The sequence below is a fragment of the Mobula hypostoma genome, chromosome 6, assembly GCF_963921235.1.
Source record: "Mobula hypostoma chromosome 6, sMobHyp1.1, whole genome shotgun sequence".
Classification (NCBI taxonomy): Eukaryota; Metazoa; Chordata; class Chondrichthyes; order Myliobatiformes; family Myliobatidae; genus Mobula; species Mobula hypostoma.
In genome coordinates this window covers 33,920,972-33,947,996 of record NC_086102.1, presented here as the reverse complement: position 1 = coordinate 33,947,996, position 27,025 = coordinate 33,920,972, and the positions used below count along the sequence as shown (strand labels likewise).

General features: G+C 39.8%; 1 protein-coding gene across 1 annotated transcript in view; it reads right to left on the bottom strand.

Annotated features, from left to right (window-relative positions):
* tfg (trafficking from ER to golgi regulator) overlaps positions 1 to 27,025 on the bottom strand; it is a 99,488-nt gene that overhangs the window by 57,304 nt on the left and 15,159 nt on the right. Inside the window, exons 2-3 of the mRNA XM_063050548.1 lie at positions 20,367 to 20,575; positions 18,282 to 18,365 (exon numbers count right to left, since the gene is read on the bottom strand). Coding sequence (XP_062906618.1) covers positions 18,282 to 18,365; positions 20,367 to 20,550 — 268 coding nt within the window. The 5' untranslated portion in view covers positions 20,551 to 20,575. The remainder of the gene's footprint in view (positions 1 to 18,281; positions 18,366 to 20,366; positions 20,576 to 27,025) is intronic.

Sequence of the window (27,025 nt, the reverse complement as noted above, 5' to 3'; positions counted from 1 at the left end):
TAATAAGCATCAGATGGACTTCATTCAATTCTTACATGCTGACAAAACTATGTCCATTCCGAAATTTAAAGAAACATAGAAAATAGGTGCAGGAGTAGGCCATTCGGCCCTTCGAGCCTGCACTGCCATTCAGTATGATCATGGCTGATCATCCAACTCAGAACCCTGTACCTGCCTTCCCTCCATACCTCCTGATCCCTTTAGCCACAAGGGCCATATCTAACTCCCTCTTAAATATAGCCAATGAACTAGCCTCAACTGTTTTCCTGTGGCAGAGAATTCCACAGATTCACCACTCTCTGTGTGAAGAAATTTTTCCTCATCTCGGTCCTAAAAGGCTTCCCCTTTATCCTCAAACTGTGACCCCTCGTTCTGGACTTCCCCAACATCGGGAACAATCTTCCTGCATCTAGCTTGTCCAATCCCTTTACAATTTTATACGTTTCAATAAGATCCCCCCTCAAACACCCATGACTAACTGAAAAAATATCACTCAGCAGAAATAAAAAGAATTTTCCTAGCATGAGGCACCATGTATCAGCATTATCTTGATCCAAATGAGAGCTGTCTTTGATGGCACTTCAGGTGCTCGAAATAGACTATAAGGCATCAGCAGGAGCTGATGCAGAACTGCTGCCCTACTAGAATACACTTGGTTGTCTTTAATGGAAGATAAAGCTGATAAGCAGAGCTTTGCCTTCAGTCAAAAGCTGTAATCCATCTATATAAATGTTTAAATATCTCGAGCATTCTGGGACTTCTAAAATCGACTAAAATTAAATAATCTCAACAAGAGCCCTAACATTGGGCTCTACAAATTCAGCAGTTTGTCTGTAGGAGTGAGGAAACACTGGAGTTTCAGCAAATGAAGAGCTGATTCTAGCTAGCAAGATGTATTCCACCTGGTTCACATACTTTCCATTAATTTATCTTCAATGTTTTCATGTTTCTGTTCCCACCACTCCCCTCACCTCTTCCCTACCATATCCTAACTTAAACTCATTATTGTTGAACATCATTCCAATTACACACCATTCTGTTTTCCTTGGCAAACTAAAATTGCATTTACAAATATTCACCAAACTAGATCCCATTTAGGAAAATCAAGCAGAAAGCAAGCACAAATTCAGCTAATCTGAGGCACAATGTGTACACAACAGGCAGGCTAGATTTGCATTTTCTGAGACAAATATCACCAGTGCTGAAAGTGCTACCTTGTTACAGCCAACAGATGGTACTATTTGAATATCCATTAATGAAAGCTTGGGAGGCTGACACAGGAATGGTTATTTGCAAATGATTATGTTTTTAAATTAACTCAAAATGGAAAGAATTTTTTTAAAGGTACAATTTGTAATTAAAGAGAAGCTAACTGCACAGAATTAATGAAATTGAGATAGGACTCAAACTACTCATAATCCAAGTTTTCAAACTATTGCTCTGATGGAATTTACAGAAGAGTCCCAATCCCAAGGTTTAGCAAAATTACACAAAGAATATAGAGGTCATGGAGCTCAATAAAAATACATGTTCAAATATTTGCCTGCACCAAGTCTAATGGGGCAACAGTGGAGTCCATAACTGGCTCTAATGGCCCTAGGTTAAAAATATGAAATCAGCCAGAGTTTCTGAAACTATGCATTATTACACTACACCTGGATTGACTTCCTGTTCCTCTCAGAGTCCCGCACGGTCAGATCCATCGACGTCACGCCGGTGTTCTTCTCTGACCACTGCTTTCTGCGAGTCACCTGTCACTTAAGGGAGAACCAGAAGGGAGGCAGGGGGACGAGGAAGCTGAACGTAAAGCTGCTGACCCCAGAGAACATCGAGGAACTAGAGAGGGAGTACACAGGTTGGAGAACCTTGAAAGCCTTCTTTGATTCCCCTGTTCATTGCTGGGAAGCCACCAAGGAGAATATCAAGAGGTTCTTCATCCGCAAGGGTATCCAGAAAGCAAGGCAGGAGCAGAGGGAACTGCGTAAACTCCAGACAGCGTTGCAGCAATTTCTCCTTCTGCAGTCGAAGGGGGTGGATGTCAGGGAGGAATTGCGAGAGGTGAGGGGCCGGCAAGCCCAGCACCTCGCCGTCGAATCCTCCAAGATCATCTTCCGATCAAGGGTCCAAACCGTGGAGCAGGACGAGACGTGCTCACGCTTCTTCTTCCAAAAGGTGCACAGGGGGAGCTCTGTGATCCACAACCTTAAGGAAGAGGACGGCTCAGCCATGTCCTCACAGACAGACATACTGAGGATCTGCAGGTCCTTCTATGCCAGTCTGTACGATGAAAAGGCTACAGAATCCACAGCTTCCCTCTCTATTACGCAGGTCTTAGATGACAGCAAGCAGGAGAGTCTGGACCAGCCACTGACCCTGGACGAGCTGACAGGCTCCATATGTTCCTCTGAGTCGAGTAAGACTCCCGGAAGCGACAGCTTACCGGCTCTGTGGAACTGGATGGGCCCTGACCTGCTGGAAGTGTACAACGCTATGCTTCTGGCCGGCAGCATGTCAGAGTCCATGAGGAAGGGCATCATCACCCTCATCTACAAGCAGAAGGGGGAAAGGGAGGACATTAGGAATTGGAGGCCCATCTCTCTCCTGAATGTGGACTACAAGATCCTGTCCAAAGCTATTGCCAACTGGGTCAAGTCTGCTCTGGGACAGGTGATCCACCCGGACCAAACCTATGCTGTACCGGGCAAAAAGATCTCGGACAGCCTCGCGCTGCTGAGGGACACCATCGCCTACGTGCAGGACGGGGGGTGTACGCCTGCCTGGTCAGATTGGACCAGGAGAAAGCCTTCGACAAGATATCGCACACATACATGACGGACGTACTCTCCAAAATGGGATTTGGGAAGGGAATCCGGAATTGGATTAGACTGCTCTACACAGACATCTGTAGTGCAGTCCAGCTCAACGGGTGGGAAACAGACAGCTTCCCCATCAGGTCTGGAGTCAGGCAGGGCTGCCCTCTCTCCCGTCTTGTCTGTGTGCTGCATACAGCCCTTTGCCGATGCCATCAGGAGGGACGAGGGCATAAGAGGGGTGACGCTGCAAGGCAGTGGAGGGATCCAAGTGAAAACCTCCCTGTACTTGGACGATGTCACCATCTTCTGCTCTGATCCAAGGTCAGTTCACAGGCTAATTAGCATCTGCGAACAGTTTGAGCTAGCGTCGGTGGCCAGGGTCAACCGCACAAAGAACGAAGCCGTGCTCTTTGGCAACAGGCCTGACCAATCCAGTGTCCCCTTCACCATCAGGTCTGATCACCTGAAGGTGTTGGGGATCTGGTTCAGAGGGGCCCAGGCATGCAACAAGAACTGGCAGGAGTGGACTGCCAAGGTGAAACAGAAACTGGGATTGTGGGGAGGGCGCACCCTGTTGATAACAGGCAAGAACCTGGTCATTAGCTGTGAGGTGTTCTCAGGGCTGCTGTACTTGGCGCAGGTCTGGCCCGTCCCCCGCTCCTACAGCTCGGAAATCACCCGAGCTGTCTTCAGATTTGTCTGGGGATCCAAGATGGAGCATTCAGGCGGATCGTCATGCACAAGTCCCTGGCCAATGGGTGCAAGAACGTCCCCAATGTCACCCTCACCCTGATGGCCAGCTTTGTGTGTGGCTGCATCAGGTTGTGTATAGAACCCAGATATGTGGGCACCAAGTACCACTATGTGCCCAGGTTCTACCTGTCGCCCTGGCTACGAAGGATGGGTCTGGCTCCACTCCTGCGCAACGCCCCAGTCAGCTGGTTGTTGCTGCCATACCTGTCCTTCTTAAAAAAGTTCTTCCAGGACAACGCCTTTGGCCACAGGGCCATCAGGCAGTGGTCGGCACGAAATGTCCTGCAGGCACTGCAGGAGAAGCACGTGATGGACACAGTGGGGTGGTTCCCTGAGCAGACCATCCAGTTCATCTGGCAAAATGCGTCATCGCCAGACCTCACCAACAGGCACCAAGACCTCACCTGGCTGGTGGTGATAGGGGCCCTCCCAGTCAGATTCCTCCTGTGTGCCCGGAACGTCGTCTCCACACCCCGCTGCCCATGGGAGGACTGCAGTGAGGAGGAGTCTGTGATCCATCTCTTTGCACACTGCGAGTTCGCAGAGAGAGTGTGGAGGAGGATGGACGGGCTAGTGTCACGTTTCATCCCCAGCAGCTGCGTAACAGAGGACTCTCTGATCTACGGGCTGTTCCCAGGGACGCACACGGAGACCAACATCCGGTGCTGCTGGCAGATCATCAACTCGGTGAAAGACGCTCTTTGGTCGGCCCGAAACTTGATGATCTACCAGCACATGGAGATGTCCGTGGGAGAATGCTGCCGACTGGCACATTCTCGGCTGCAGGAGTACGTGCTGAGGGACGCACTGAAACTTGCAGCCACCGCAAGGGCCCGGTGGGGAAGGACCACCGTTTAGGTTTCTTCTCCCGCGGGAGTGGGAGGGGTCAGGTGGCGGGAAGCATATCCCTCAACAATGGTGTGGAAAGGTGAAACAACAGAGTGCCACGTGGGTGGCTAAAAGTGTGGAAATGTATACACCATAATGGAAACATCTGTAAAGAATTGACAGACATTGAATGCTTTATTGTACATAATTTTATTTTTGAGTAAAGTATATTTTGGTAAAAAAAATTATTACACTACACCTGTTGTAAAGGTTATGTATGTGAACAGACAATTAGTATAATATGTGATACAACAGTCAACAGAACCAAGAACCACTTCACAGAGTATGTCCGAAAATATATACAGCCTGTGAAACCACGTTAACTTGCAAAATCTTTACCTTTAGGTAAAAGGCAGCTTCTGTTTTTTCAGTTATTAATATAATTATAATTTTATTACTACACAGAACCAAAGATTCTACTTTATTCCACTAAATGAGTAGATACTGTTGTTTAAATATACATCATCTAAAGGGACGTGTGATACAAGGTGAGATGTTCCCACATTATTCACAGTCTAGTGCAAAACCTCATTATTAATATTGACATGAACAGATCAGACATTAGTAGCGTGATACATAGTGGATTAGGTCTAATTTAGGGGATATACTTGAAGGAAAGGAATGAGTTACAGTCTATATATATGAAGAATATTGGGTAGAATAGAGAAAATACAATATTGGAAGCATACCGTCTGCACACACCAGCTGTGTGGTGAAAAAGGCACAACAGCACCTCTTTCACCTCAGACGGTTAAAGTTTGATATGGGCACCCAAATCCTAAGGACTTTCTGCAGGGGCACAACTGGGAGCACCCTGACTGGCTGCATCACTGCCTGGTATGGGAACTGTACTTCCCTCAATTGCAGGACTCTGCAGAGTGGTGCGTACAGCCCAGCACGTCTGTAATTGTGAACTTCCCATTATTTAGGACACTTACAAAGACAGGGGTGTAAAAAGGGCCCGAAGGATCATCAGGGACCTGAGTCACCCAAACCACTAACTGTACCAACTACTACCACCTGGGAAACAGCACCACAGCATAAAAGCCAGGACCCAAGGCTCGGGGACAGCTTCTTCCACCAGGCCATCAGAATGATTAATTCATGCTGACACAATTGTATTTCTATGTTATATTGACTGTCCTGTTGTACATACTATTTATTATAAATTACTATGAATTGCACATTGCACATTTAGGTGGAGACGTAACGTAAAGGTTTTTACTCCTCATGTATATGAAGGATGTAAGTAATAAAGTCAATTCAACTCAATTCATTTCAATAAAGAGAGGACTTAAAAAAAAAACAGGCAGATACAAACCCATTGAATAAAAGTAGTTCGTACATGAGACAAACCATCTCTTGGATGTACACCAAGATTTTACCTTGATCCAGAACTGGAGGATGAAATAAAGTAATTGCCAAGGCAATAACTATAGTAATGGAAGAATTTAAGCTAAACTAAACTAACTAGGACAATATTATCTCAGCTTGTAAGGTAAGGATTTCTAAGAATTCTAACAGTCTATAAACAGCAACGAGAAGAAAACATCATGAGTAACGGGAACAATTAAAGTTCAACATAAATATGGGTCAGATCTTAAGTATTAGTGTTACAATATGATGACATTTGTAATGACAAGGACTGGATAGGTTATACATATCAAATAAGCCTGTCACATTTAAAGAGGACAATTCTTATGTACATCAGGAATCTTTTCAGAATGTTCCTGGCATGTTTGATGGAGAAGTAGAGGAACTGTGAAGAGTGCAAATATATTAGACCAATGTAAAACAACGGTGCGAAACTTCAACGTATTTGTGTTTGGTTGAAATGCAAATCAAGGAATTCAAAAGAATAATCAAAAGCAAAATGTAGCAGGTTTAAAATGGTTTCAACACCAAGAAAATGAAAGGATTGTTAAAAAGGGACATCAAAATGGGAAAGAAAAGTTCTACCTGAATTGGCAAAATGAAACAGGGGTGGCCATGAACACTTCAGTTAGGGCAAGTAAGTAACAGAGCAAGGTAACTCTGCTAAGGACATTATGTCTAACATTACACATTACATAACGCTAGGAAAGGAGATGGAAGGTGGACCGCACCCCCCCCCGCCCCATGCCTCAATGAATTGTCTTACATCCCATTCATACAGATCAAGTTTTTCACTTTTCCTGACAATAATAAACCAATTTAGCAACGGGTAGGTCAAATACTATCTGTTCCATTATTAATGCAAACAGTGCAGCAGACCTGGAAGACATGCAATACTTATAATACTCAATGCACATCTTAAGAGGGATTCAAATAAGACCACTAGAAAGGAAAACAGTGAAATACACAGATCTTCAAGCCTAACAAATTCTAAAATTTAAACAGGGATTCAAAGTTGCTGTTCAAATCACGTGATGTTTTTAAGCTTGATGATGTATTTACTTCACCTTCTCAAGTAAAACCTCTGCACATTTCTCATTGCTTTGGTTTTCTGGGTACAATAATTTTCTTCACAATACCATGTACATTATAAACTCTTAAAAGCCAAGAACAAACTTTTGGGAGAATTCAATGGTCAGATGACCAGATTCAAGTCAAGGTGAAGGGTCTCTCCTCAAAACATTCACTGTCCAATTCCCTCCACAAATGCTGCCAGACCCACTGACTTCCTCCAACAGATGGCTTTTTGCTTCAAATTCCAGCGATCTCCAGTCTCAAGTCTCTGTAATTTTCAATATCTCTTTAATTGCACTATACTACCTTATATTGATGATGTAGCTGATGTGCCATGGATTCCCTTCAACAAAGCTCCATGTTAAGTGCACTAATAGTAATGTTCCCAATTTTATACATAGCAATGAATGAAGTACACTTTCGCAAATTTTCAATTACAGAATGCATTTTTAAATGAAAAAAGCCCAGTTGAAATCAGCAGTACCCAATTCTCTGACCAATAAAAGAAATTTATATGGAGAAATTCACTGAGTTGATGTCAGTTCTATAAGCAAATACAATATTTTTCAATAATCCCAATCGAAATTTATTAGTTAACTTGCTAGAGACAGCAAAAGTAGATTTTTCAAAGGCACTTATTCAACAGACTTGAAAATAGCTGCACCTGAGAGAAATTATCTGACTTGAAGCAAAACACAAGCATTTAAAACTAGATAACATATTACATTGTTGGATATAATGAAGTAGTAATGAAAAATCGAACAACTTTCAATTCTAATGTCATAAATTTCTAATTTTGTAACTTTATCATTCGCAGTCCCAGGATGCAATAAAAAAAATTGCAAGAGCTTATCCTCAAATCTAATACTATCAAGATCATAAATTTGAAATGTGCTTATTTAGCAAACTATGCATTCACTTACTGCCATGAATGTTGCTGTGCTAAGTCTTTATCAATCAACGAATAACTAGATTACAAAAATGATACAGATCAGACCAACAACACAAACAAAAATGATGAAAATAAACATAATGAAAATAAATATGAGAAAATACACAAATGAAACAAAAATGTGGATTATCTAATTACAAGTATTAATTGACGCACTCATCAAATTGTTACGATGAAGCAATGAGAAAGAAACTAGAATTTTGCAAACATATTCTAAGCATTAATGACAACTATATTGAACAAAGGACAAAATCATCAATAATATACATGATTAATGTGATCACAATTCAATGCATTATCTTATTAACTTTCTACAAAGTATTCAAAAATATAAATTAGTTGATAGTATGTGCTATGCAGCATAACTGGCAGGGCATAATGCCCTGGAATTCCACATCCCCTCTAACTTGGTATCCTGGGCCTCAGCCCAAAATCCTACTGCCCCTCTACCCTGAATGCGGCTTCTGATGGAACCCCACACATTAACTCTGCCTGAGAGGTTACCTCAAATCCCATGGATCATTCATTGCTTTAGATACTCCTATCCTCACAAAACATTGACGAACATTTTGCAATAGTGTTACCTAAGATTATTGCACGAGAAGGGAGACCATGAGACGAGGGCAGGACCTCTGTGAATTTTCTTTCAATGCAAGAGGGAGAGCAGGGGGAGAATGAATTATATTATGTCTGTCAGGGGACCAATTTTATAAGTAGACTATTTGGCAGGCGCGGTACAATCAGGCTATTGAAACCATCTGCATTGTCCACTGAGGGTCACGGATACTTAACCTTCATCAATATCATCCCCCTACAAAAGCACAACACAAATAAATCAAAATGGGGGCATCAGTGATAATAAAAGTCAGTGTCTGTTTGGATTCCATTTTAAGTACACTCAGTTCTCACTTGCTGTGTCATTTGCTCATTGTTTGATCGATCGGTGCTCACTCTTTGATATGTTTTGTTGCACTTTCTACCAATGAGTCAAAAGCATGCACCATGCATACTAATGACAAAAGGAAAAGGAGTGACCCACAACAGAAAATGCTCTACTAATTTCCCAATAGCAGGATTTTGTTGCAAGTGCTTCAAAATACCTCAAAACACGTGCAGAAAACTTTTTATGTGCAAGTTTTTCATGAAAACAGGTGCAAGTCTTCACTTCCAAGACTTAAAATTTTTTTAACTTACTTTTCATCAACCAATTTCAACTTCCTTTCATCCTCCTCTAACATCCCTCTCTATCTATCCAAATTAAACATATATTATCAGTTCAAAGGCACACTGTTGTACCTATCCACCACTAAGGCCCAGATATCCAGTCACTTGATGTTTATGAGAGTGTATGCTTTCAGCAGGCATCGTCAAAAACACTAGAGGTGAAATCTTCAGAAAAATAATGAACAAACATCATAAACTGCAAGATGCTGCACCTTACTTTGGAAATCGCTTTCCCCCTTTCTAGTCTGATGAGATCACCCACATCACATGACCAATTGAATGAATTAGGAGTTTTATACTTTCTGCCAAATTATATAGCATTAAAAAATGACTGAAATTATAAACAAGTTATCTCGATTTTTGTCTCAGCAGATAAGATTTAACTTACTTCGACTGACCAGAATTTCCTTCTGCAGCACATCTATCTTGGTTGTATGCTTTTCTCTACCTCTGCCTAATGTTACTGCTTCAGTTTTATATCAAATTCTAATGCTTACAACATGAAAGCATGGTTCAACTGAAAGCAACACAAATCACTATATTAAAGTTATATTCTTAAATGCTGCTTAGAGTGATGAATATCAAGTTGCACAGACATTAGTTTTTAATTCTATGTATATGATTTTTATCCTTAACCCATGAATTGTCTTTGGATAAATTTTGTTCCGAGCTAGAGTGCTTTCTTTCACCAAAAAACACGATTTACTCTGTACTTGAGTATCATTGATCCACTAAAAGCAACACAAGTGCCACCTGGTGGAGCTCTGAACAACTGCAGGTGTGGCATCTGCAATTCATTAAGATTGTTTAATGTCATTTCCAGTACACCAAGTGTAAAGGAAAAGGCAATAATTGTTGCTCTGGATTCGATGCAGCACAAAAAAAAACACAATAAGATAAAGAACACAATAATAAACAAAACACAATAAATATAAATACATAAAATAGCTGACATACATGGATTTTATGTCCAAAAATGATGCTGGCACAGGAGCATCTGGACATTAGAAGATTCTGACAGGAAATGATAAAGTAGTGGTGGAGTATGGAGGGGTGAGTTAGTGGGAGATGTTGATCAACCTTAGTGCTGGGGGAAAGTAACTGTTTTTGAGCCTGGTGGTCTTGGCACGGAAGCTATGTAGCCTCCTCCCTGACAGGAGTGGGACAAACAGTCCATCAGCAGGGTGGGTGGGATCCTTTATGATGTTACTGGCCCTCTTCTGGCACCCTTATCTATACATGTTCTTGATGGCGGGTAGGCTGGTGCCGGTGATGCATTGGGCATTTTTGACTACCTGTTGTAGAGCCTTCCTGAGCACAGAAGTGCAGTTTCTGTATCATTCAGTGATGCGTGTTAGGATGTTCTCTACTGCACATCCATAGAACGTCATGAGTATAGATGTACATAGACCAGCTCTTTACAGCCTCCTCAGAAAGTAGAGGTGTTGCTGAACTTTCCTGATTGTGTGGAATGTGCTCCAAGCCATGAAAAGTTGTGCAAGATGCGTACTCCCAAGAGTTTGAAACTGCTCACGATCAAATGTATTCAAAAGATTCGAGAAGCTCCAGGCTTGAAGGCAAACTGGTTTTATTTTTATTTAAATTTAAACTTCTTTACCTTTGCAAAAGCACGCATAAAAAGTATTTAACCTATTACTTGGCAGTTTCAACACCAAAGTTTACAGAGCTACTCTGGATATGTGTATGGATATATGGAAGTAATTTGTTTTCTGGTCAACTCAGTACTAAAAGTTGCAGAACATGGATCATTTCAAGCTTGGGGGCCTGCAACCAATCAATGATGCATTTCTTATTTACATTTCTAAACCAACCCAGAAATGATGATTGCAATATTTTCACATTATGGGAAGGAAATACTCAAGGGCATTCATCAGTCATAGAACATAGACTTCTTTTCATTTCACTGGAAAATTTGCTGCAGAAAACACAATGTTCTATTCCAAGACATTACAAATCAGTAAGAAAATTATTTTAAATTCATGTTCTCCATATGAGAAGGTCATCCATGCTGAAACTATATCAAATAGTAGTCAACAGATGGTGAATTATAAACATTTCTGAGCAGAAAGTTATTATCCAAATTACTCTCATAAAGAGGACCACAATCTTGTTGTGGTTTGGAGTCTTGCATGCCTCAATGACAGAGACAGCAGTGCTGGATGGAGTCAGGGCTTTATGCAATGACTCTTGGTAGTGTCACTCATGCCAAACAGGTCAAAGGATAGAGAGCAGACTGTGCGGTCCACCCGTCCTCCAGGTTCGGAGGTTTAAATCAGAGCAAACTGGTAAAAGAAAACTGTCACAGATCCAGCACTGAAGAATCCTTCTACATCTGAGCGCGATGCTATTCCTGAGTCTCCACCCATGTCTTGCATGACTGACAATAGTAGAAACCGAGAGGAAGCTACTGACATGATGAAGGAAGCCCTGAACACCACCAGAGATGGAGGACCATCAGTGCTACCCTAAACGCCACCAGAGTAATGAGCAGTAAGTAAGTATGCTCATAAAGGTCAGTTGAAACAAATTTTTTGTTCAGTTATTACAGGGTGGTGTGGTGTGACATCGATGAAAGTTACTGAACAAAAAAGTGCCTCTAATAGCATTGTTTATGTTGTGTGTAGTAGGTCGTGTCTACCCAATTTTATAGAGCTTTTCAAGGATGTTACCAGGAGCGTTGATGACAAGGTAGTGGATGATGTTTACATGGCCTTTAGCAAGGCTTTTGACAAGGTCCCGTGAAGGTTAAGTCGGTGGCATTCAACATGAGGTAGTAAATTGGATTAGATAATTGGCTTTGCTGGAGAAGCCAGAGAGTGGCAGCAGACAGTTGATTCTCTGACTGGAGACCTGTAACTAGTGGAGTGCAGCAGGGATTGGTGGTGGCTCCGTTGTTTGTCATTTATATCAATGAACTGGATGATAATGTGGTTAACTGGATCAGAAAATTTGTGGATGACACTAAGATTTGTGGTGTCGTGGTCAGCGAAGACGACTATCAAAGCTTGCAACAAGATCTGGACCGACTGGAAAAATGGGCAAAAAAAGGCAGATTGAATTTATAAAGTGTGAGGTGTTGCATTTCGGTAGGACCATCCAGGGTAGATCTTACATGGTGAATGGTAGGGTACTGAGGAGTGCAATAGAACTAAGGGATCTGGGATACAAGTTGCTGGAAACCACTGTTTTTTTAATAATACTTTTTGAGATTTGTACTTTTTTAAAAATTCATGTACTTTTCACAGTATGTGGTGGTCTATCCCTACTCACTGACAGAAAGCAGTATAGCAGCATATTACCCATGTGATATAATTGTTTTAATTATGTAGCCTATTAGCTAGTTTATTCCTATCTAAGGAATTTCTTATCTATAAAGGTGATGGATTTTTCAAAGGTACCAACTTTTCTTCAGCTTTTCTTCATATTCACCCCTCTTTATTTAGTTTGCTTAGTATTTGTATGTTTGTACTCGAAGCTGAAATCTTGGAATTAAGACTTTGTCATTCCTGACTCCAGAAGAACCCCAAGGATCAGAAAATAAACAGAGATCCAACAATTTGGCACCCAAATACAGGATGATTAGCTGAAGTAAAAAAAAATGAACTGAGAAAGGAAGTTTTAAGCATGTAGCTGGGAGGTAGGACATTCCTCCATTCCTTAATTGTCCAAGAATAAAAACCTTCAGTACATAATTTATTTTATTTGTAGCGGATTTTTTGTGGTTGTACAATCTGCGTTGAGCCAGTATAAATTATCGGAAACCCAGAGTCTGATATTATAGTCACAATAAAACTATTGTACAAGTTGTCAGACAAGAGGCCGACAAGTTTTAAGATATTGAACGGATGTTTGTTTGGTTGAAACCTGATATTATAGTCACAACAGAGTTGTGAGTTTTGTCAGATTTTTGATGTCTAAAAATGAAGAGCACTCTTTAAGATCGAAACTAATATAATGGCCAAAGCTTTGAAATGGACCAGTGGGTCCCTTGAATTCCCAGCTGAAGTTAACAGAAATCTTAAGCGCATACTAAACTGATACATATAATCAATACTGTTGGGAAAGAAATATGGAAGAAATGTGCAATCGATACTAAGTCTAGATCAAAAAGATGTGGTCAAGAACTAAACAAAACAGCTTGGACTCTAGCAAACAAAGCTGCGAAGGCGCAAGCTTATTGAGTTGCACATCCAGACAAATACTTTAAGACGCAAACGCACTGATCTAGAAAATCAATTGGATGAAAAAGGAAAAAAAGAAAAAAAAGGCATAATATGCTAAAAGTGCCATATGAAAAATACAACAAGTCACCAAAAAGACACTGAACAGAACGGGTAAAAAGACAACATGAAAATTATGTCCTTAGTCAAGAGCTCTGTTCAAAGTTACAAAGTGAAATTACACAAATTCACCTTGCACAGGCAGACAACCCAGTGGGCGGCATTAATGGTGATGACAATCATGTTGAAAGGCAGCCAACAGTAACTAGTCCCAAGAAACAGCGACGCCTTTGGAACTCCAGGGAACTGCAAAATGATATTGACTCAACAGAGACCTCTAGTGGCTCAGGTGATGATGGCAGTAATGAGTAGAGATTTGCCTCAGTACTAACTAGAGTGAAAACATGCAAGACTAATGATGGAGAGTATGAAACGAAACAGGTTTGTCATCAACTACCAGATCCAGAAAAAAAAAATGACAAATGGTCCAGGGGAGTTCCACATCTTTAAAAAGGAAGCTTAAGGACTTGGCTGAACTTCAATAAATTAAGAATATATACAAATTGCATCCATATGATAGCATTCAAATTTTAGCTACCATGCTAATAGTTCAGCAAAAAAAAACTAGTTGACACGGCAAGTTAAAGATAGTACCGGAGAGGATAAACAGGATTTACCTGCTGGTTGGGAAGCAATTAATACAGCATGATTGGAGGGACAAACCCCAAACTAGATTGATTGGAAGAAAGTAGTCGATTGGAAACAAAAGCCTTCAGAGGATGTTTCTGAATATGATGTCTGCAATAGGACAGTTTGGCTCAGTTACTCATGAATTCCAGGAATAAATGAAGATAATATTGAAGATGTTATATATGGCCCTCTCAAGTCAACTTATTTAGATGGTGTGAAACCAGATGTTGCCAAAATGGTGAAGCTAACAAAAGAAAATTGGAGTGGAACTGCTGTTTCCAGCAGTGAACTGGTACTAGCTGCCAAACAGGTGGAGCAATATACCTATGTCTGAATAAGATCGGCACAGACGGGTCAGCACCTGCTAACCAAAAGAACAAGCAAAATTTGGATATGCAAATTATGTGGTAGAAGGGGACATCAGACTCGACCTTGCTGGTATAAGAAATCAACATCACCACAAGGTCAACAGCAAGCTCACTCCCCACCTCACAAGGGAAGGAAAATGCTGAATGGACAGCACAAGTTCAGGCTACAATTGCAGATGTAATGGAGACGTTGTCAAAGTTGCAAAAATTACTTTACAGAAGTGCCAATGAACACATTTCACTGGATTTGTTTGTAAAGAATTATGTCAACTGATGAACACTGAATGGTCTTTTCATTGCCCACATCATCCAGAGTCATCAGGACAAGTTGAAAGAATGAATGGCATCATTAAACAACGGCTGGCTAAGTATCACAAGGAAGTCGTATAATGGCTGACAGCTCTTCCTTTGGTTTTATGCAGCATCAGGGCAACCCCAAACAAGAAAACAAAACTGAGTCCGTTTGAAGTGGTGACGGGGCAATGTACATCACTACCGGAAGCTGTCGATCTCAGAGAGGCTAATGTACACGTTATGTCAGATAGTTTAGTTGATTATTATGCAAAAATAACACAAGCTATTCAGTCTGCTTCCCAACAGGTTTTTGCTGCTTGGAGTGGTCCATCAGACGGAGGACAAATCTTGATTCCTGTTCAGTGGGTCCTGGTCAAGAAACTGCGTAAGGAACCCCTGGGAGTTTAGTGAGAAGGTCCTTACTAAGTACGGTTAATTACCAATGCAGTAGTTAAAGTACGGCGGTAAAAGTAAGTGGACACATGCCAGCCACTGCAAGCGAGCTAAAGTGACTCCAGATTAAGACAAGTGCTGTGGGAAGACTTGTTGCACAAATATAATCATAGGATATTATCATAATCTACATGTTTTGCATTTGTTTAAAATTGATTACTCTGTAACATAGATACGTTTTTCCGCCTCTAAATTTTCAGGTGTGATTCTGCCAGGGTCCCTTACAGAATCAAAGGGGCGGGGGGGGGGGTGGAAAGAGGGTGCTGTGGGAAACCAGTTTTTAAAACTATACTTTTTATAAGATTTGTACTTTTTAACAAACTCATGTCTTTTTCACAGTGTGTGGTAGTCTATCCCCACTCACTGGCAGAAAGCGGTATAGCAGTTCAACTGAGTTTATCACCTTTCTCACTGGCACATTACCCAAGGGATGCAATTGTTTTAACTACACAGCTTATTAGCTAGTTTATTCCTATCTCAGGAATTTCTTATATTACCTATAAAAGTGATGGATTTTTCAGAAGCACAATCTTCTCTTTAGCTTCTGTATTCTTTTGCCTTCATATTCACCTCTCAGCATCATTTATCGGCTCTATTATTTAGTTTGTTTAGTAGTTTTATGTTTGTTTGTAGTCTAAACTAAACTAAAATCTTGGAATTGATTGTTCGTCATTCCTAACTCTAGGAAGGATCAGAAAATAAACAGAAATCCAACAAGGTCCATAATTCATTGGAAGTGGTGTCAGAGGTAGATAGGATCCTAACGAAAGCTTTTGGTACATTGGCCTTCACAGATCAAAGTACTGAGTACAGGATTTGGGATGTTATGCTGAAGTTGTATAAGACCATGGTGAAGCCTAATTTGTAGTAGCGTGTGCAGTTTTGGTCATCTACCTACAGGAAATATGTCAATGAGATTTCAAGAGTCCTGAGAAAATTTACAAGGATGTTGCCGGGTCTGGAGGACCTGAGTTATAAGGGAAGATTGAATAAGCTGGAACTTTATTCCCTAGAATGTAGAAGCTTGAGAGGAGATTTAATAGAGGTATACAAAGTTATGACAGGTATAGATAGGGCAAATGCAAGCAGGCTTTTTCCACTGGGGTTGGTTGAGACTATTAGAAGTCATGAGTTAAGGGTGAAAGGTGAACTGTTCAAGGGGAACATGAGGGGAAACTTCACTCAAAGGTGGATGCAGTTTCAATTTCAACTTAAGAGGAGTTTGGATAGGCACATGTATGGTAGGGGTATGGAAGGCTATGGTCCGGGTGCAGGTCAATGGGACTATGCAATTTAAATGGTTCGGCACAGACTAGATGAGCCAAAGGGACAGTTTCTGTCTTGTAGTTTCCAATGACTCTATGATGGCACTTGCCTATAAATTTAATTGCATAGAGTACACAAATGTTATAATAATAACAGCTATCATTACTAAATTAGAAAGCCCCATGGGTTCATTGTGTTAGCTTTATTACATTCTTCAGGTAACCTCTATTTCAGTTCTGAGAAATGCTACATTGTTTGAAGCACAATTTTCAGCCCAAAAAAAAATCAATAAATTGCTGGTTGTTTTATGGAGAGAAGCAGGGAATTTTGCTTATGGCAAAGTCAACATTTAACCTTTGTTAGCTCTAGCAAAACAGATTATCAAGTAATTTTGCTCATGTTTTTTTTTGTGGATTAGCAGAGAAACAGGCCCAATGGCCCCACTATCCATGCTCACAAAGTAACCTGCCCAAGCCGGTTCCATTTAGTTGCATTTGCCCCATCTTTCTTTTCCATGTACATGTCTATATGTCATTTACTGTAAATGTTGTGATTACATCTATGTCAACTACCTCCCCTGCAGCCTGTTCCACATACCCACCTGTGTATGGAAAAAGTTGCTCCTCAGATACCCTTCAAGTACTCCCCCTCTCACTTTAAATCTATGCCTTCTGGTTGTAGACTCTCCTCACCTGGGAAATAGACTGTGACCATTCCTGTTATCTATGCCCTTCATGATTTTATTCCCTATACCTCTACAAGGTCAGCCTCCAGTGCTCCAAGAAAAAAAACAGCCTATTATCTATTTTAAGACCTCCTACATCTCATGTTTATAATACAGAAATGTTCAAAGAGACCACTTTTATTTTCCACGAATTCCCTTAATTACCTTCTCCACAGTGAATACAGATAAAAACTACTTATTAAAGATCTTACACATTTTTCTGTGGCTCCACTGTGATCCCTAATTTTCACAGGATTATTCTAAGGGACAGCAATAAAACTAAATCAATGCTTAAAAGTTAAGGAAAGGAAAAACGTAGTAAGCAGATGCAAATGAAAAAAATCAATACAGTTCCCAGGCACTTTAACAAGATGGAGATAACAAGACTTATTCAGATATACCCATTCAATATCCTTCAAAACACAACACATTCCTTCCACTTCCTGGAACAGTTTAAATCCAAAAAGACTGACATGGCCAAAATCTCTAAGACAATGGTTTTAATCAATTTAAGTTTATTGTCATGTACACATAAAACTGAATAAAAAACAAAACAGGAAAACTTAGAAAGCAATTCTACATTTCGATACAGAAGAAGTAAAAGCTGTTATGAAGTTTTTCTGAATAAGAAAAGCTCTTGGAGTTTGCATTAAACTTATTTAAGTGGTATTGAACAACAAAAATCCAAAGGGTTTCATATCAAAGAAAACATATATCCATGGACATTCTGGCATATGAAATAATGCTATCAGGCTATCACCGAACAGCTATCATTTTCTCTACAAATCAAGGAGAGACTGCAGATGACCTACCTGCAAAAATACAGTATGCATTCTCCATACAACATATTAGTATCCTATAACTTTACCTTTCACAACTTACAGGAAGGCATGAAGTTCTGTAGCTATTCTACAAAGAAGATCATGAGCAGCATTTGCACCATTAGTTCTTTCATTTAGAGAAGAGGTATATTCTTGTTGTGATATATGTCCTAGTATTATATTGCAATTCTAACATTTTTATACAGCTATTTTGTAAAATATACCTAGAGCTATATTCAGGGACTAATATCTGAAGGGTCTCCAAAGAAAATATTTTAGTTTTCATGAGAATATTAAGTATATTTTAATAACTTTAAATTACAACATATTATCAAGGAGTACTCACCAAACAAGGTAAGCTTGAGTATTCTACTACACTGGGTAGCAAAGGAAAGATCTGAGCTATCAAATATGGTTATAAGATCTCCATCTGCAAAAAAAAAAGCACATAAAATAAACAGCTATTCATGAACGATTGAAGAAGGAATAAAGCTGCTATTTTGTGCAATAATATGCAGAGAAAAACGAGGCAGAAACTGATTAGCAAGTACCCATACAAAAAAAAGTGTATTAACATTTCAAACTTCCAGAACACAACTTAAAAGATGAGTAAATTGATCAAAAGTTGGCAAAGGCAAGAGTTGTTTTATCTTGTTCCTGAAGCAGCAAATGGACCTTAAGATTTCTTCCTGAAGATTACACTCCACAAAAAGCAAACACTTGCTGCAATAAAATATTAAGACTAGATTACATTTCTGGAGTTTAGTTTTTGGAACCAATAATTTCCAAACCTCCAAGTTCTACCACCATATTTGAAGTGTCGAAATTAACAATCATGAGGAAACTAGGAATTAATAAAAAATATTTTTAAATTTAGACAAAATACTTTAAGTCAACTCTATGCAATTGCTGAAGTTTGCAGCATAATAAATAACAACTTTGGAAAACATATTCCAGGTAATTTGAAAAATATATCAGTTATTTTAAAATCAAGGTTCTAATCGCATTGTGCATTGTGGTTGAGATTAGCAAAGCATGATCTGAAAACAAGATGCTGAAGATTTGGAATAAAGGCAAAACATGCTGGGAACACCCAGCAGGTCAGGCTGCATCTCTAAAAGTGAAAGTTCTTCATGAATAATCATCAACCCAAAAAAAACTTAACTGTTCCTCTCTTGAAAGATGCTGCCTTTTCTGCTGAATACTTCCAGCATTTTTTGCCTTTATTTCTGATTTCAGGGTTTTTTTTTATGCTTTCTGATGATGATTTGAAATACTTTTCCCATAAAGATCCCCGTGACAGAACAAAGTAATGCTTGGGTAGCATACAGGTATATAGTAGAAAGAGCCTCCAAGCACTAAAATGGTAATAAGGTGCACCATCCAAGAGGTTAGAAGAAAATGATTAAAATAAACTAAAAATATACTGTTTTAAGTACTATGCATCAATCAATTCTAGGTTCAAACTTATTAAAATTTTGGTCTGGAAGACCTAAACTGCAGGAATTGAAATCAACTTCCCCAAGCCTCAGTTGTGCTATAGTTTGGCTTTACCTATATGGCAGCATATTTTCATGTGATGCAATGGAAAACTTTTCAAAGAACAAATTAATTTTCATTACATTAGTTGCTAAGCCATATTACACAATTTTTAATATACAACTGCCCACATCAACTTGTTCATAAGAAGGTGATATGTTTATAGACAGGTAATTAGAGGTTTCCAGAATTTTGACAGAACAATGAAGAATAAACAATATACTTCCAAGATAGGATAGTGTGTGATTTGAACAGGACAGCACTCCTACTTGCTTGCTTCCCCCGTCCTTTTAGGTAGCACGGTATTAGGAGTTACTGTTGAAGCTTCTTCACCAAAAATCTGGAACTTCTAAGTTAACAGCACCATGGAAGCATGATCACCAGAGGTACTGCAATGGATGAATGTAATGCCTCACTCCACCTTCAAAGGTATAATTCAGGACTGGCAAAAATACTGGGCTTGACAGAAATACCTACAACCCATCACAGAACCAAAAGAAATACTTTGCTGAATTCCTTCAGCTAATCTTGTACATTCCACACACCATAACCACAGAATACTTAGTGACAGAGGGATAGAATTTCCAAGTTGATGAACTGGATCCCAATCAAGAAATTGGCAAGTCATGGATGCCATGCACATAGTCTCCAACTGTCATATTGTCAGGGGAATCCCTTTCACCTCTACAATACTGAGTTCTAGCATTCATGCTTGAACTAGGGATGTCATTAAATTAAATTCCACATTAGCATATGAAATCTAACCCAACAATCTGGCCGATCATTATGCTGTCAGCAACTCCAAAGAGCCCCAAGTAAGCCCGCTGCATAGCCCGACATTAACCAAATGTGCTCTTGAAATGCCGTTTTTTTGACAGGACTTTGCACTTACCTTCATCTTTGTACTTGATCGTGACTTCGTCATTACTCTGAAGTTTCCCACGAAACACCCGCTGCATCATCAGAACCAGTTCATCATAGGTGATATCCTCATTGTGGATAGGAATCCTGCGAATATCATCACCTAACTGAGCTTTAATGATGAGTTTTCCACTGAGATCCAGTTGCCCATTCATTGTTTCCTCCTGTCAGGCTGTATACCTAGAATATGTAATTATTAATTACTAATAATTAATGTGACCTAGTTAGAAAGTGAAAGTCGTAGTTTCTAATATTGTGATTAGTCTAGAAACTGGATTTCCATTTCTTTGATGTGCAAAATGGATGCAGTATTTTTCTAATACCAAATCATGGTCAACACAAAACTAGAGCATCCGCACTTTAAGAAATCTCTATTGCGCTTTGCTTCTATTCACAATCCACAGAATATGACTTGCATGTGTTCACAGGTTCCAACTTCAGTTAAACTCACCAAGTTAGTACATTAAAAAACTCTACATAACAGACAGGATATATTCCCAGAAAAGGTGCTCTGGGCAACCCCATGTGAACTCTTCCCATTAACTCTGGTGCTGTATGAAGGACCATGACAATACAAGCTTATCAACGATCCTGTGAACTTCGTAATATTATGCTGATTGCTGAAAAGACAGATTGTGCATACAAGAACATCATTTGGCATTGAAGACTATTTAATTAACATTTTATCTTCAATCTCTGTCTGATGTCCTTTTCATTGTTAATTCAAAATTAGGGACCCACTTTTCCCTCAAAAGTTGCAATTTCTGCCACGAATGGAGGAATTTCATGAAGACTGCTAACTAACACAAGGTGATCACTAGCAAGACCAAACATGCAGGAAAAAAGGTTTTATATACAATTTCACAAACAAAAGTGTGCAAATTGGTCAACTTCTAGGCCCCCAAATAAAGATTACACAATTGCTCTTGTAAACTAAATCATCAAATTGCAATTCCCCCATCCCTGGAAATATTGTTGCTACATTAAACAAAAAAAAATCAAAAATAAATTAATGCAAAATCCTCTAATTAAATATTACATTAAAGGTTTGAAAATACTAAATTAACATGGTTGAACAATTTGAACAAAATTTAATAGTGATATCAAACATGTTCAAAGAAAAAAAATCGAACAAAATGTTAGTCAATAAACACTCAATTACACTTTGGAAATAAATTCAAGAACTGAGAGATTTCAGGGATCGATCCAAATAAGTGTCATCATAACATCAAAAGCAACCAACACAATAATGAAGATACAAGAGACTTGCAGATGCTGGAATTTGGAACAACAAACAATCGCTGGAGGATACTGCTCTGCTGAGAACCTGACTAAGTCACAACCGTTTATGCCAAAAGCCCACAGCAACGAAACAGTGACCTCGCCTTCACATGATTCAGTGTCAGGTGAACCATGAGCTGGTCCACGTGTTGACAAACACCCATATATTACAGTCTCTCTCATCGGAGGCAATAGAAGCTGCTCTCTTTCCCTTGTCTGCACTGTTCTCCTCCGTTGAGATAACAGTGTGGTAATAAGCTCAACAGCAGTCACCAGCTGTTTAGCTGGACAGAATCCTCCCCAAAACTTGTATCTCAGTGCTGATGGGCCAGTCTCCAGCCTTCACAGCAATCTCTTCATACACTATCAAATTGACTCACTTCACATTGAGCCATGAGATCATCATTTTATTGTTGTAGGAGTGCTAGTGGAAGGCAGGAAAGCAAATTATCTAGTTGGAGATTTCGTTATCAAGTCCAGAGGGTACCAATGAAAATAGAATGCTATTCCTCAGGCTTGAGTATGATCTTGTTTGTAATATCAGAATCAGATTTATTGTCACTAACTTGTATGACCTGAGCTACAGAAAGTTAATCATTCTGGGATTAGGATGGCAAATTAAAGTGACAGGCAACAAAGCCTCTCCTGCAGACTGAATACCAAAAAGTGATCAACCAACATATAGCTGGTTCCTCAAATGTAAAGGACATCACATTGCAGTACACCAGATTGCAAGTAAACTACTGGTTCAACTGATCTGCAGTGTGTTTGGGATCGGAACTGGAATCGGTTTATTATCATCACAGTATTACAGTGAAAAACTTGTCTTCTCTACTGTGTTTGCAGCATTTTCTGCTTCAGTTTCAGACTTTCAACACAACCAGTAATTTTTTACATAAAAATATTTTCTATGATAAAAATATTGTTTTCATTAAGCTATCACTTTCTTTTGCAGAGCTGGGTAGAGGATTCGAGACACTGAACACCTTGACAAATACCAACTTGGGCAACCACTGGCTCCTGCCCACCCAAATCAACAACCAGTTCAAAAAGGAAACCAAGAAAAGTCATCTTCAGAGATCAAGCAGAATTAAATCTAACAAAATTCTACACCTATGTTGCTAGTACTGCATTTAGCACCAATGTATTATACACTAAAATCAACAACTTTTAGAAAGATAGCCTCATGACCACACAATCATGACAAAAGCAGACAATAGACAGGCTGCCTCGCTACTTGTAAATACTTTTATATTTTGAAGCAGAAAGGAGAAAAGAAAACAGGGTGCTTAGGAGAATGAATCAATATTTTAGACCAAAAAATGCTACTCCCTTTCTACTCAATTCACATCTGGTCTCATGGCTCAAGTAAAAATATGGTTCTCAAAAATTATCAGGATCCAAAGCAAAATGAGAAGTCAGCTTCAATTTTCCACCGCACAGCACTGGATATACCTCCAAAACATGCAGTTCATGAATGTTCCAGGAACAATTCTGGTCTGTATTTAAACTGAAGCCAGTAGTGAAGTTGTGGCAAACACAACCTCAGGCATGATTTCCATGTCACTTCAGCAGGTCACATTTAATGTAAAATCTGCCTGTACAGCAAAGAAGGAGGGCCAGAACAACGACATTCTTAACTCAGTCAAGTGGCCTGCTATGTGTTCAAATATTAGTTTTGTGTGTGTAGAATAGCAACTTACAGTAAATATCAAGTGGCTGCTGGCTCTTAAAGGAATCAAATTTCAATATAGACATTCTAAGAAAGGGCAGGGAGAAACAACAAAAAACACACCATTGGCTTTCTTCATTATTATAATGAATGGTATCTAAATTACTAACAGTAAGGCAAGCAATCACGCCCCTTAGGTAAGATATGACCAACTGACAGGGACTGGCTGATAAGTTGAAGCAGTCACAGGGAATCAGAAGGTAAATGCTGGAAAATACGTTCATTCAACAAGTACAAGGTTCATGCAGCCTATATGAACAAGGGGCCATACATTTAGAAGGATATAAACATTATCTGCAAAAGTTGTTAAGAGGTGAGATCAAGCACTTGAACCAAAGGAGATAACTTCACTCAACTTCACTTGTCCCATATGTTCCCACAACCAATGGACTCGCTTTCAAGGACTGTTCATCTCATGTTCTCAAATATTATTGTTATTTCTTTCTTTTTATATTTGCAGTTTGTTGTCTTCTGCACTCTGGTTGAATGCCCAAGTTCGACGGTCTTTCACTGATTCTGTTATGGTTATTATTTCATAGTTATTGAGTATGCCCACAAGAAAATGAATTACAGGTTATATATGGTGACAGATAAATACTTTGATAATAAACTTACTTAAAACTTAGAACTTTTTGAACTTTGAGGTGAGTTGAGGGGAAATTTAGAAAGAGGGAACAAGATGATAGAACAGAATGAGTACACCTGCAAATAGAGTGAAAGTATAGAGAAATGGTACAAAATACAAATTCTTTTGTTTTGAACAAATGTTGTATACATTCAGATATACAGCAGATATAGTCATAACACATAGAGAAATATTTGGGTATGACCTGATTGCATTTGCAAGGAAGTTGTTGCAAGGTGTCCACGGCTGAGGACTAAATTTTAGAGCACTTGATCTTTTCACAGGACTGATAAAAGCAAAAAGGTGAAGTAACAGAAAAGAATGGGATCAGTACTAAGAAGTTATCTTGGCTCATATATCAGGATGTTCATTCAGGTAGGAAGGTGGCAAGTATCAATCACCATCAGGGATGTAGGGAGGAGCATTTGGAGAAGTACAGTCTACTCAAGGATAGTCAACATGGCTTTGTGAAGGGAAGGTCGTGCCTCACGAGCCTAATTGAGTTTTTTGAAGAGGTAACAAAAGAAATTGATGAGGGTAGGGCAGTAGATGTGGTCTACATGGATTTTAGCAAGGCATTTGACAAGGTCCCCTATGAGAGGCTCATCCAGGAGGTCATGAGACATGGGATCAGTGGAACCTTGACTGTTTGGATAAAAAATTGGCTTACAGGAAGAAAGCAGAGGGTAGTAGTGGAAGGAAAGTATTCTGCCTGGAGGTCGGTGACTCATGGAGTGCCGCAAGGATATGTCCTGCGGCCCCTGCTCTTTGTGATTTTTATAACTGACCTGGATGAAGAGGCGGAAGGATAGGTGAGTAAGTTTGCGGATGACACGAAGATTGGAGGAGTTGTGGATGGAGCTATAGGTTGTCGAAGGTTACAAGAAGATATAGACAAGATGCAGAGTTGGGCAGAAAAGTGGCAGATGGAGTTCAATCCGGGTAAGTGTGAGGTGATGCATTTTGGAAGGACAAACCAGAAGGCTGAGTACAGGGTTAATGGTTGGTTACTTAAGAGTGTGGATGAACAGACGGACCTTGGGGTTCAAATCCATGCATCCCTCAAGGTCGCTGCACAGGTTGACAGGATAGTTAAGAAGGCCTATGGGATGCTAGGCTTCATTAATAGGGGGATTGAGTTCAAGAGTAGAGAGGCCATGTTGCAATTCTACAAATCTCTGGTGAGACCACACTTAAGAGTATTGTGTTCAGTTCTGGTCACCTCATTATAGGAAGGATGTGGAAGCTATGGAGAGGGTGCAGAGGAGATTTACCAGGATGTTGCCTGGATTGGAAAACAAGTCAAATGAGGCAAGGTGAGCAGAGCTGGGACTTTTCTCTTTGGAGTGTAGAAGGATGAGAGGGGACTTGATAGAGGTCTACAAGATTATGAGAGGCATAGGTAGGGTGGATAGCCAGTACCTGTTCCCCAGGGCACAAATAGCAAACACCAGAGGGCATATATACAAAGTTAAGGGAGAGAAGTTTAGGGGAGACATCAGGGGTAAGTTGTTTTTTTTTAAACACAGAGTGTTGTGGGTGCCTGGAATGACTTGCCAGGGATGGTGGTGGAGGCTAAAACATTAGGGGTATTTAAGAGCCTCTTGGACTGGCACATGGATGAAAGAAAAACAGAGGGTTACGGGGTAGTGTGAGTTTAGTACTTTTTTAAAAGGAATATATGGAATATAAAGGAATATAAGGAACAACATCGAGGGATGAAGGGCCTGTACTGTGCTGTATTATTCTAGTGTCTAGTGTTCTAGAGGTACAGGAGCCTGAAGACTCACATTCAATGATACAGGAACAGCTTCTTCTTCTCCACCAGATCTCTGAAAAGTCCACTGCCTCATTATTTAGTTTTATTTGCACTACTTACGTATTTTGTAATTTATGTTAACTTTATGTTTTTGTACTGTACTGCTTCCACAACATTATACATTTCACAACATATAATACAGTGCTCATAGACATGACTCTGGAGAACATGTCACTAGTGGGTACTGACTAAAGAGTTCATTTAGCGGGACAGAGCACAAACCAAGAAATACAGGAGTGTGCAAAGAAGGTCGTAGTGGCACAATGCAGAAAAAGGCCCTTCAGCTAATACCCCTCTGAACTCTTGTCCACATACTGCAGAAATAAACCTGCCTCAACCATTTCCTCTTGCAGCTAACTCCATGTATCTACCACCTGCTGCATTAAAAAGCTGCCCTGCAGGTTCTTATTAAACCTTTCACTTCTAACTTTAGAAATACATTCTGTAGTTTTCAATTTCATAAACTTCAGTACAGCAATAAGCAGCAACTTCAGGTAACAATCATGCAGTAAAAACAACTGCTTCTTATAGCAGTACAGTCAGGAATCAACACAGGATTGGTCCATTTTAGATCTGATGAGACAAAATTAATTATTTTTCTCAACAAAGGACTGATGAATTTAAGTGGCAGTTTGAGGAGAAACTTGATCTTGATACAAACATCTCAAATTTAAGAGCAGTCACAAACATAAAATGGTGGTGGTCAAAGCAGAAGGTCAATAGCTTAAAAAAATTTTAAATGGTGGAGCAGTGGATAGCAAAAAGCCAAAGGATACAGCAAAACATAGATCAGTTAAAAAGCTGGATGGAGAAATGGCAGGATGGAGTCTAATCTGAGTTAGGGTGAGGTGATGCATTCTGGGAGGATACAAGAGGAAATTATAAAGTAAATGGCAGAATTATGCAATAAATAGCAGGATCCTTCGTAGTATTAATGTACGGGGATCCTGAGATTCCTTGCTCCCTCTAAGTGGCAACATCCTGTATACTTGCCTTCATTGGTCAGAGCACTGAGTAAAAAAGTCAGCAAGTCAAGTTGCAGCTGTATAAAACTTTGGCAAAAGCAAGTTTGGAGTATTGTTTGCATTTCCAGTTGCCACACTACAGGAAGGATGGGGAGGTTTTGGAGACAGTGCAGAAGTAGTTCACCACACTGTGCGTGGATTGGAGTGT